The 12867-nt window shown below is 42.8% G+C and overlaps 1 protein-coding gene across 3 annotated transcripts in view; it reads right to left on the bottom strand.

Moving 5' to 3' along the window:
• LOC111148215 (WW domain containing transcription regulator 1) overlaps positions 1–12867 on the bottom strand; it is a 134908-nt gene that overhangs the window by 17683 nt on the left and 104358 nt on the right. For all 3 annotated transcript variants that reach the window (XM_022504697.1, XM_022504679.1, XM_022504688.1), the window contains one exon: positions 6586–6788. In XM_022504697.1, coding sequence (XP_022360405.1) covers positions 6586–6788 — 203 coding nt within the window. The remainder of the gene's footprint in view (positions 1–6585; positions 6789–12867) is intronic.

The raw sequence follows: 12867 nt of genomic DNA, 5'->3' as shown, positions 1-12867 counted from the left end.
GCTGTCAGGCCTAATAGAAATCTGTGAGACCTGCCAGAAGAATTCCGAGGCCTCCTGCCCAAACCCTCTGTCCTCGTCCCCGTTGCCCTGGCAACTAGAGGCCAGGCTTAGTCAGCAGTTTTGTTTGACAAGCTGCATTCTCCTATCCACGGAGCCCCAATTAAAGGACGGACCCAGGCTAAAAGCAGGGCTGAATTTGTCTAAGAATAATAATGGTTTCTCAACAAGGCAGGCCCTGAGAAGGGGCAAGGGGGAGCTAAGGCTTCTCCACTTACGAATTCCAGGTCCTGGGGACTGACAGGAAGTCCTTGGGGTTAAAATCTTCAAGGCAGAAGGCCCCCCCAGCTTCCTAATTAAATGAGTAATACACATGAAAAGAAATACTCTGCTCAGATAAAGCCAGGACTCTGTTTTCATGTCAAGGAATTGTTCTTTTAGATGAGTAAATAGTGACTGAGAAGCCTGTTTCTCAATTCCTTACCAGTTACCAAAACTTTCCATTTCATTGGGTAAAGTTGCAAACATGCCCTTTATGATACTGAGCAAATACTGTGTTGATTTCCAAGCTGTAACAGCAGAATATTCTACACTCATTGTGGGCCTGTGTGGTTCATGGTAATTAAAAAAAATAATGTCCAGCCTGTTGTAGGAAGGATCCCAGGCAGCTTACAATAGATCCAACCAAAGTCATAGCACAACTTCCATGGCTCATACAGAATAATACACAATGTCCCAGTATTATTAAGAAGAAGAGATAATAAAAAATAAAGAAAGAAAGAAAGAAGAAGAGATAATAGGGGCGCCTGGGTGGCTCAGTGGGTTAAAGCCCCTGCCTTCGGCTCAGGTCATGATCCCAGAGTCCTGGGATCGAGCGAGCCCCACATCGGTCTCTCTGCTCAGCGGGGAGCCTGCTTCCCCCTCTCTCTCTGCCTGCCTCTCTGCCTACTTGTGATCTCTATCAAATAAATAAATAAAATCTTAAAAAAAAAAAGAAGAAGAAGAAGAGATAATAAAACAGAAGTTTGGTATGCTACCAATTTTGTTTTAAAAACAAAGCATACGCACAAATACATACAAAGACTGGAGAGAAATCACCAACATCTTCACAGCCACTCTCTTTAGGTAAGGCTATGTATGAGTGGTTACTTTGTTCTTGGTTTTGACTATTTTAAACACTGTTTTACAATGAATGTATGTTTTGTCTTTCTTGTGTGATAATTTTACTTTCTTATTATTTTAGCTGGTATACAGTAAAATCCACTCTTTGTGGTGTATGTTTCTTTCTCTCTCTTTTTTTTTTTTTGAAGATTTTATTTATTTATTTGGCAAACAGAGATCACAAGTAGGCAGACAGGCAGGCAGAGAGAGAGGAGTAAGCAGGCTCCCTGCTGAGCAGAGAGCCCGATGTGGGGCTCGATCCCAGGACCCTGGGATCATGACCTGAGCCGGAGGCAGAGGCTTTAATCCACTGAGCCACCCAGGTGCCCTTGTGGTGTACATTTCTGAGTTTTGAAAAATCCATGGGTTGTGAAACAGCTACCCCAATCAAGGTACAGAACAATGCCACTATCCCCCAAATCCCCTAGTGCTACCCCTTTGTAGGCAGCCCCTCCCAACACCCAATGTTGGCACCCACTTACTTATTCTCTGTTCCTATAGTTTTGCCTTTTTTCAGAATGTCATAGAAATGGAATCATAAAGACCTGGCTTCTTTCACTTACCAAATGCTTCTTTTGTCTCAATCAGAAAACAAAAACAAAAACAAAACAAACAAAAAAAACAACTAAAACCCTACGCCATTATATTTTTATAAATTAAAAACTTTATATTTCCAGGGAACCTGGATGGCTCAGTTGGTTAAGCATCTTCCTTAGACTCAGGTCATGATCCCAGGGTCGTGGGATCAAGCCCCATGGTTGGGCTCCCTGCTCGGAGTCTGCTTCTCCCTCTCCCTTTGCCCTCTCCCTGTTGTGCTCTCACTCTTTCTTCCTGTCAAATGAATAAAAACTTGTAAAAATAAAATAAAATAAAACAAAGGCAGTCTTTAAAAAAAAAACTTTGTCTAATTAAAAAGAAAAAATGGGGGCACCTGGGTGGCTCAGTGGGTAAAGCCTCTGCCTTCCGCTCAGGTTGTGATTTCAGGGTCCTGGGATGGAGCCCCGCATCAGGCTCTCTGCTAGGTGGGGAGCCTGCTTCCTCCCCTCCCCTCTCTCTGCCTGCCTCTCGGCCTACTTGTGATCTCTGTCTGTCAAATAAATAAATAAAATCTTAAAAAAGAAAAAAATGTCACAAACTGAATCCAAATTTCTTTTTAAAAACTACGAAGATACCAGGAGGTACAGCTTCAACTGAGATGGTTGCATTTTCTCGAATTGCCATTTCTCTTACGAACTTGAAGCTGCCTCTCCATGTTTGGGAAATTTCACAAGGATAATAAAACTCTCATTATCATGGACAACCGAGAATGTCTCACAAAAATTTACTTTCCACAATGTCTGCGATGGATGCCTGTGGAAAGCAGTGAAACACTTTCCTAAGACGACTGTGTATTGCAAGACTTGGCCAGGATTCCCCTGAGCTTGGAGCACCTGCCGCAACCCGAGATAATTCATCAGTTATTGGACATAAGAAATTCAACTTGGCTACACCAGCCAATGCTAAGTTGTAGGGACCATTTTTAATGGAACTCTCCTACTTCAGAAGATTCCTAATCAAGGGAGATAGCAAAAACTTCACTGACCCTTTGATTTTTTTTTTTTTAAAGATTTTATTTATTTATTTGACAGACAGAGATCACAAGTAGGCAGAGAGGCAGGCAGAGAGAGAGGAAGAAGCAGGCTCCCCGCTGAGCAGAGAGCCCGACGCAGGGCTCGATCCCAGGACCCTGGGATCATGACCTGAGCCGAAAGCAGAGGCCTCAACCCACTGAGCCACCCAGGCGCCCCATTGACCCTTTGATTTTAATGCTGTGGACTGTTAACAACCTGTTGGCCTGAGGAGCCACTGAAGAGAAATAAAGAAGTACCTTCTGCTCGCTTCACAGAACTCTGCCCTGTGGCAGGAATGAAAGCCAAAGATGGAAGGAGGAAGGAGTTCGAATTTACCCTTCTGGCCACACATCTGGATTAGCTGTAATCATTTTGATTTGCATTAGTTGTAATCACTTTAATTTCATCATTTTGCCTGTCTGGTAAGATACAAGTTATCCGAAGGTGGCCAAGTCCCATTTATCTTTTTGTTTTATTTTTCACCACAGAAACACTGGTTGGATAAAGGAATGAGGAGATGGAGAAAAGAATGAAAAAAGTCATTTTCCACCCTGAAATATCGAAGGTTCACCTCATATCTGTAATCAAACTTTCTTTACAACCATTTCTTGATATTCTACATGATTTCCATGACCACGAGTTAACATTTGAGCCCCTAGCATTATGTAGCCCACGTGGGCTCACCCAATACTGAGGCGGTTCTTTCTCCACAGTGCACCACCATCAGATAACACGCCTGGAGGGACGATGGTATGGAGGAAGGAAAAAGAGGATGGAGGGATGAAACCAAGTATTTACACAGTATTTAATTTGTAAGGAGCTTTCACATTTATTATATATCTAAGGATGATAACAATTTTCAGAATGGTGATGCTTTCCCAAGAATTAGGGAATAAGTTCATCTTACTCATTAAATTTTGCCAACCTCCCTTCCCACTACGGAGACAGAAATAGGATGGGGCTTCTCTTCTAGAAATTCTTTCTTGATGGAACTGCAGGTAGATCAAGGCTGGGCAAGGCAGGGACCCTGAGAAGAAAGCCTGCACAGCTAGGGCCCCCCTGTAAGAGGAGAGCCATGCTCCTTACAGAATGTCCAGTGAGCTAAGGAGGTTAAGGCACTTGTTGCCCATGGAGGGCATGGGAATGGGACAGGATGAAGAAATAAAGTCTATAGATAATCTTTAGACCTCCTCATGGGGTGCCAAGATGGCTCAGTCAGTTGACCATCTGACTCCTGATTTCAGCTCAGGTCATGATCTCAGGGTGGTGGAATCAAGCCCCCTTTATGCTGTGCTCAGAGGGGAGTCTGCTTCTCTCCCTCTCTCCCTCTGCCCCTCCCCCTAGTTCACGCACACAACATAAGCATGCTCTCTGTCTCTCTCAAAATAAATAAATCTTATTTTAAAAATTTTTTTGAAGGTTTTATTTGAGCAGTGTAAATAGTGAAGCAGAAAATCACCAGGGGGGGGGAAGGAAGTAAAAAACCACCAAGACGATAGATGTAATCCACACCTGAACAACTAGGCTTCTTGGCAAACACCCCAGAAAAGTATCAGAGAATGCTGCAACACTATTTACCATCTGGCCTTAAATGGTATCTTTGACACTGAGGAGCAGGCTGCTTCTGGATGGGAAGAAAAAACTCTGGACATTTCCCTCCGCTGTCCCATACAGCAGCATTGCCCAGTATGATGCAGCAAAATGCGCTAAGTTCCACAGCCTCTAGGGATCAGCGTTTAATGAACTTGGTTGGCATTTCTGTAATATGAACCATCAATACTACATCCTGGTTCAAAGGCACCTATGGTTGGAATAAAGGAAACGATGTGGGGCACTTTCCCCCAGCCCTTTGCAGAAATACTTTCTGTAGGAAAGAAGGCAGTGGGACAAAAGAAAGACAGAAAGTGGCAGAAACTGAGAAACAAATCATTCTTTGCAGAACAGTCTGTAGATTTGTGCAAAAAAAAAAAAGGCATTAAGTTCATTTAAATATAAAACTAAGAGAAAAGTTAAAAAAAAGCATTAAGTTCATTTAAATATAAAACTAAGAGAAAAGTTACAAATGCTACTATGATACTGTTACCCTTACTCTATATCATGAAACAGAAAAAATATTACAAATGCAATTATTATCGTAAGACAAAAAGTAATAATGTAATTATTTCCTGTTAAGAAACATGATCCTGTGTATCTAAAAACAGTATAAACAACTGTTACCCTGAAATAACCATGAACGTTTAGACATAAATCCTCAGGGGAAAAAGGCACAACTGTAGTTGTATTACAAAGCTGTATTCCTCAAATTCAGGGTAGTTCCACTGAACAACAAAGCACAATTTATATTCATTGTCAGAGCCAATGTCTAGGGGATTATTTTAGTTTGCCATGTTTTGTATTGATACTTTATATCCTAGAATTTATCTGATGAGAAATATATTATTCTTTTATAGAAATCAATGTGTATTTTTAAAAGTATCAGATGTGACTAAAAGAAAAGGCAGCACTGACTGTGACACTCCCAGGCTCTTCCAAGAAAGCCCCCTGAAAGAGTTAGAAGTACTTATTTCCTTAAACTAGTGAAAGGAAGCTACTTGTGTATCTTGCTTTGTGTGAGTCATAAAGCAAAGTCTCAAGAATTAGAACAATAAGCTGAAGCTTTCCTCCCTAAAAAGTAGCCAGCAAAACTGATGAGACCTAAAAACATGGTTTACATTAGTTTAGCAACACAGAAGAAATAATTTTGTTCTTGCACAGACCAAGCCACGGAGGGAGGCAGGAAACTGTGGGTTCCTTCAGGGATTGTTTTATTCATGTTTTGAAGTGCTGCATCAGCTATGACCCACAGAGGACACAGGGCAACGTTCTGTCCACTGACTGACTGAATGAATGCATTGTGGGCGGTATGGCACAAAGGTACCCATCAATACCCGCTCTCTCAGAGCCCGTATACAAACATTTACCTTTCTCATTCTCTTTCAGTTTTTCCCAGCTCTTTTTCATGCTCCATGGCGGACCAAAGATGGTTGCAAATTCTTAGTCATTTTGTCCATGGAACATCCTTTCTGCTCTCTGCTTTAATCTAGGGCAAATCTGATATTTCTTTGATGGAGAGCATATGGGAGAAGTGACTCTGTGACAGTTTCCAGAACCAGATCCTAAGACACTGGCAGCTTCTACTTCTTGTTTCTTGGAACATTCTCTCTGGGAGACCCAAGCTGCTATGCAATATGTCCCACCAGTGAGACTGCTGTGCTAGCAAGAGATGCCAAATACAGACGTCCCAGGTTTCCGTCCCAACCAAGCCTAGTCTTCCAGCAATCCTTATCATGATGCCACATACTTGAGTGAAGCCATCTTGAACCCTCCAGACCAACCCACCCACCAGCTGAACACTACTGAAAGTGGTCTCCATCAACACCATGGAAGCCAGAAGAACGAGCCGGCTAAGCTTCGCCCAAATTCCTGACCCAGAAAATTGTATGATATAATAAAATAGGCTAATGTTTTAAGCCACTGCATTTTGGGATAATGTTACACAGCAACAGATCACTGGAATAGAGTCTTCTTCCTCCTCTTCTAAAGATCAGCAGTAGAACCCAAAGGCAGCCATGCTAACACAGCTAGTCCTCGTACTCGTACGTCTGGCTCTGAAGACAAGGCAGGTAGATATTGGGAGAAAAACCTGGATTCTACTCATATGGTCTGGAGTAGGCTTTGGACCTTTAATGCTTCTAGAGAAAGATTTACCCTGATGACCCGCAGCTACCTACCCCCGTAGGGTCATGGAGCCTCCAGTAGGCACCACAGAAGGTCATACCTGCCTCATGAGCTCCTCTTGGCGCATTCTGATCCTCTCTCTCTCCATCTGGATCCTCTGAAGTCGGAGCTTCTGCTGCTGCTGCTGCTGAGTGGTCAGAGCATTGGGCATGTTCATGAGCCCTGCTGGTGGGTTCTGAGGAGGGTGGTTCTGCTGGCTCAGGGGAGTGGGTGCCATCTGCTGCTGGTGCTGGTGATTCATCACTACGGGAGGGAAGACCAAGCAAATTAATGAACAGGTCCTACAACACCTTATCAGAAAGAGAACATCAGAATGCTCTGTGCTTTGGAGTATAGATTCCTGAGATTCCTGCCAAAGTACTTTCCTGTTAATCATTACTGTTTAAGTAATTATTACCTTAATTCAATTCATGGAGGCTCAGACACTAGCGCCACTCCTGATTCATCTAGTCTTGGCATTTGGTGCCCTGTTAAAAATTATTTCACACTTTCCCTGTGTCTAGAGCACATTTTAAAGCCTTTAAGAACATAGTGGTCAAAAGCGAATTTCAGGTTTTCACACAAAGGTTACCACAACAGATGATGTAATTTCAGCAGGACATCTGGGTGTGTGTGCACTTTCTAGACAACCTGCGTGTTCATGTCAGAGCTAAGGAGGGCGTGAGATTATAGATACACAATGGTGCACAATAATATCTAGGACAGGGGTGACTGGCAAGCAAGATGTAAAACACAGTACCTAGACCAGGGACCTACACAGAAGCAGGACTCCACTGATGCTTTGTTAAAAAAAGGGTACCTCAAAGGAGCATGAGCTAAGCTCAGAAACAAATACCGGATTGAGGAAAAGATGTTACATATAGTTTTTGCAAAGGAAAAAAATGAGTGCAGAAGAAATTACATAAAAATGATTCTCATGGGAGCACCTGGGTGGCTCAGTCGATTAAGTGACTGCCTTCAGCTCAGGTCATGATCGCAGGATCCTGGGACTGAGGGTCACATCAGGCTCCCTGCTAAGTGGGGAGTCTACTTCTCACTCTTCCCCACCCCCTGCCCATGTGTCCACATGTGCACTCTATCTTTATTTATTTATCTTTCTTTATTTATCTATCTTTATTTATCTTTCAAATAAATAAAATCTTTAAATCTATCTATCTTTATTTATCTTTCAAATAAATAAAATCTTTAAAAAAATGATAATCATGGGTTGCCTAGCTGGCACAGTCAGTTAAGTGTCCGACTCTTAGTTTTAGCTCAGGTTTTGATCTCAGGGTCCGGAGATCAAGTCCCACATGGGACTCCACACTCAGCACGGAGTCTTCTTAACACTCTCTCCCCCTCTATCCCTCCCTCCTGCGTGTGCTCTCTCTCAAATAAATAAATCTTTTAAAAAATGATAATCACATTTGTGATTGAATAAAGGCATTCTAGAAGTCTTTAAAACTTTTTAAGGATTTTCTACTTATCTGCACTTACCAACACCTTAAATTTTACATGCAGTACTTAAACTTGCGGAAAGAATTTTAAAATCCTTTAATAAATTCTATAATTGGCATACACACACACATACACACACACACACACACATTTTTTTAAAGTGCTAGTTTTCCTTAAACAGTTTACCAGTCAAATTTGCTTAACTTCTGCCTAGGCCATATTCTATAATAAAGAAAACCACACTTTTCTGTCTATTTGCTCTTACATGAAAGCCCAAAACAAGATATAGTTTTATATACTTCATTTCTGAGGAAAAACTCTCAATTTTTGCTATGTTTGGTACCACTGTCTATTTTTTTTTTTTTTTGAAGATTTTATTTATCCATTCATGAGAGACAGAGAAATAGAGGTAGAGGGAGAAGCAAGCTCCCCGCCAAGCAGGGAGTTCAATGCAGGGCTCGATCCCAGGAACCTGAGATCATGACCTGAGCTGAAGGCAGTCACTTAACCGACAGAGCCACCCAGGAATCCTGTATCACCGTCTCTAAAAAAAGAAAATCACTGGCATACTTTATTTCAAGTCTAAAAGTTGAATATTTTACATCTTTCATTTGGAAGACAGTATCATGTGGAAACATGTTTTACAACAACTAAGAATTTCCTTAAATGAATTTTAAAGTAGCCTAATCATCTACGTACTAAATGTGTATGTAGACCGCCCCCCACCCACACGCACACACTCAAAAGGGACACAAACACAAAGGATTTTCTGTGGACTAACTGGTTCCCTTGAGGAACGATTAATTCCACGGCAGGAACTTCCTCCGGATGGGGGTAGAGATAGGATAAAAACATTCTTTTTTAAAAAATTTATTTATAACTCCCTCAAATCTTTACCGCACTTCCTGTGTGCCAGCCACTGGGCTTGTCGTTGGATAAATAGCTCCTGCCCTCACAGGAATTAGCAGGCTGTTGGAAAGAATGTGTGAAGAAATGAGGTGAATTTATTTGTGGGGCTGTGGAATGCCAGAATGTTAGGCTTTGTCAGGATTCTTAGAAATGATGTGTCCATCCTTTTATTTTACGGGAGGGAGACGGCAACCTGAGAGAGGTGAAGGGGTGTGCTCTGGTTGGCAGCAGGTAGAGCCACCCAAGCCAGAGTGGAGGCCGCCACGCATCCTGTCCTCCGGCTCTTTCAACTGTCCTTGGCCGCCCTCGGTCACGCCTTACCCTGAAGAACAGGGACAGCTGCTGAAACTGAGAGCAACCCTCTGAAGAGTTTGCCTTCAACAGCAAGAGAGCTACCATTTAAACAGCAGGTCATCAAAACAGGGCCTGGGGCCCAAAGCCGCTTGCCTTGCCAACAGAAAGGGTTCAAGGCAGGTCTGGAGAGATGGACAACTGTCTGCTCACTCACAAGCTCCTGAACGGGAAGTGAGAATGCTTTGGAGTGTTCTCCCTAACGGTGCAGACTTTCCTTTCTGAATCAAGCCCACCACAAGGAGCTCATGCCTCCTGGCACCATTCCTGGAGCACAGGGAAGCTCAGGAAATGATGAGACGAATGAATGAAACCAGTCGGCAATCTCTTCATGTTCTCAGTCTCAGAACAGGAAAAAAAAAAAAAAAGCACAGTCCTAATCGATGCAAAATTACTGAAACGAGCGTTTCATTTCTCAAGTGATATTCTAGAAATGATCAGGGCATTTTACAGTCTCAACTGGAAGGCCTGGGTAGGAGGTCAGGGATCGTGCACGCACCGTTATCACCGGGAAAAAAGTGCTCTTAAATGCAGGCTGAAAGTCAGACAAAGTCCAGATAACCAGAAGGGCTGAATTCGTAACACCTCTTTCCAGCCAGAAGGAAGCTTAGAAGGAAGAACAGTTGCTATTTTCAGGGACAGTCATTTCTAACTCCTGAAGAAGGATGCTCCTACTTTTTTCTGATGTAACCGCTACAGACCCGAAAAGATGCCCGACTGTGTCTCTAGGAGAAATCTGTACACTGAAATATTGCCAACATCAGAAATCCCCAGATTAGAAAAAAGAAGCTTGAAAAAAGTTAGGTTGCTTGTTGGCAGCACAGAGGTTATTAATTTTTAAAACTGACTCGGTTCTGGTAACTTCACGATGAGACAAATACACCAGAGCAAGACTGTCTTCAGGGACTTGGGGAGCCTGCCCTTTCAATAAGCAAAACCTGCGTCGGGTTTACTCACAACGGACTCCACACAACAAAAGCAAATACTGCAGAGTTTATTAGCCTCTGCCTCCTTATCTGGGGGAGTTGAAGACTTGGAGATGAGCTCTTCTAACACCACGCCCTTACTAGGCTTCAAAACACCAGCCCTCACAGAGACATGGACAGGGAAGAATGAGGGCGATGCTGCTTTCCTCCACTTAATTTCATGGACTGGATCATGCAGACCCCACATCTCCAGTTATGAACTATAGAGACTAGAAAAGAATGGAACTTAGACAACAGTTTTGTTTTCAAAGTAAAGCATACACACCCACAGAACTTTGTTATGAGAGAACTGACCACGGTATTGTGTGTAATAGCGAAAGACTAAAAATTTGGTCCACCAATCAGAAATCAAGATACACCTGTTCAGAAATTCTCTATAACCATGCCTGAGAATGAGGGAGCTCTGTAGGTACTTAAATGGAACAATCTCTAGGAAACATTGTTCAGGGGGGGGGGAAAAGCCGAGGGACAGAATTCTATGCATGGACCTGCTACTGCTTGTAGTTAGAAAGGGAGGGCATATTACACATAGAGAACGAATATCTGAAGGAGAACACGTTAAGAGCCTGGTAACCGTGGGTAACTCTGGAGAGGAAAACAGGTGTCAGGGATGGGAGGAGATCTTCCTTTTCTTCCTTCTATACCATGTGAAGCTTTCCTATGTGCATTTATTACTTATAGAAAACATAAAAATACAGAAGTAAAAAACATAAAAATGTGGTCATGTATACAACAAACTCAGTATTTTCTTAATGGGAGTGCAAGGCGGTGATCCCAAAAATGATCTAATAAGCAACAATTTTGGCTTAAGAATGTAGTCAAGAGGGGCGTCTGGGTGGCTCAGTGGGTTAAGGCTTCTGCCTTCAGCTCAGGTCATGATCCCAGGGTCCTGGGATGGAGCCCCTCCCTCATCGGGCTCTCTGCTCAGTGGGGAGCCTGTTTCCCCCTCTCTCTCTCTGCCTGCCTGTCTGCCTACTTGTGATCTCTGTCTGTCAAATAAATAAATAAAATCTTAAAAAAAAATAATGTTTAAAGAATGTAATCAAGATCATGAAAGCCCGCCTGGTATAACTCCTCCTTGTAGAAATGCCAAAAATCAATACCCAAAGAAAGAGTGAATTTGGTCATGGTCATAAAATGGTCAGAGGCCTAGAAGCCAGGTGTCTTGGGTCCCACTGAGGTGCCCATGATTCTACCTGCCACTCTGCTCCCTCTAGTTGTTTGGTTTCCAACTATCACTGAACCTTCTCTGAGCCTGCAGCTCATGAATGCTACTGATGGTTGAGGTTCTTTAAAACCTCTGCTTTCGCTAGCTACTCAGAGAAAATGGGGGCAGAGAAGGCCCAAGACAGAGATAAACAGAGAGGAGTCCTGAGGAGAGCACAGGAAGGCAAAACATGTAAATCTGCAATGAATCTAACACTTCTTGGGATAATATGCCAGAATATTTTAGGGACAGAACAATAGTTCAGCTAAAAACAAAAACAAAACAAACAAACAAACAAAAAAAAAACCCAAGGGCAATGTATCCCAAATGCCATTTCTGAGGCCAAACCAGTTGAGGGCAGGTTGCCATGAATTGCCTCAAAAAGGCTAAAGACCTCATCAGCTTTCGACTTTTGCCAGTCCCCACAGAAAGGAATAACCCAAACAGATTTCTCCACTGAAGCAGGAATGTATCAAAACTAAAGCAGAGACATCTTTTCTTTTCCTTTCAAGAGAGTTAGAATTTAAATTTAAATCCACATTTATCTTTTTCTTTGTTTTCATCTCCTTTTCCTTCAGTAACTTGCCTTCTCTTCCGTTTCTGAAAATCAATAAAAGCACACTCTGCAGCTATGTGGCCAGAAACATTTAACGGCTCTTGTTGAGTAAAAAAGAAAACACAGAGTCAAACAAACTCCACAGCATGAGATCTGAACACCCTTTTGATTCCATGACTGTGTCCTTGGTGGAACAAAGGGTCAACACAGGAATGGGGTGTGGTGGCAGGGGGAGGGGGTGACTATCCCTGTTGGATATAACCCTTTGGTTAATGCTTCCCTGGACAACATCCACAAATGCACCCTGTGGACTGTTCCAGCAAACACACTTGGTCACTTCCACAAAGACCCACGAGTAGGCTCAGGACAGGAAGATCCCTGACCTCAGTTCTAAGCCCACATATCATTTGCTACCTAAGAAACAGATACTTAAAAAAAAAAAGAGGTGAAGCCTCACTCCTGAACTTTTTGCCTTTTGCAGCCCAAGGGAATGGGGAGCAACAGTTTATAAAGTGTCCTGGCAGATTCTCCAAGCCAGGAGCTGCGGACGACGAGGGAGGCCAGGGAATCAGAGGCTGCCCAGTGCGCCTCCTGGAATGTTTGACAAATGTCTTCTTGGCCTCAGAGAAGTTCAGAGACTTGCTATTCTTGTGTCCTGGGCTTGCTTCCTTCATTTTTTAAAACAGGCTTGGTTACACACACACACGGACATATAAACACATACAGAAACACACACACACACAATGCCAAGTGAAGAAAACAAAACCTTAAGGGGTTAGGTTCAACTATGAAACCTATCACAGGCCTAGACGGAGCTGGCTCGGAGGAGATTATGGAAAGAACAATCAGTGTGCTGATGGCTAGAAGCCACACCAA

Source organism: Enhydra lutris, unplaced genomic scaffold (assembly GCF_002288905.1).
Source record: "Enhydra lutris kenyoni isolate GAN:26980312 unplaced genomic scaffold, ASM228890v2 scaffoldscaffold2, whole genome shotgun sequence".
NCBI lineage: Eukaryota > Metazoa > Chordata > Mammalia > Carnivora > Mustelidae > Enhydra > Enhydra lutris.
Note: the sequence above shows the minus strand (reverse complement) of the source record. Positions and strands in the feature narration are given on the sequence as shown.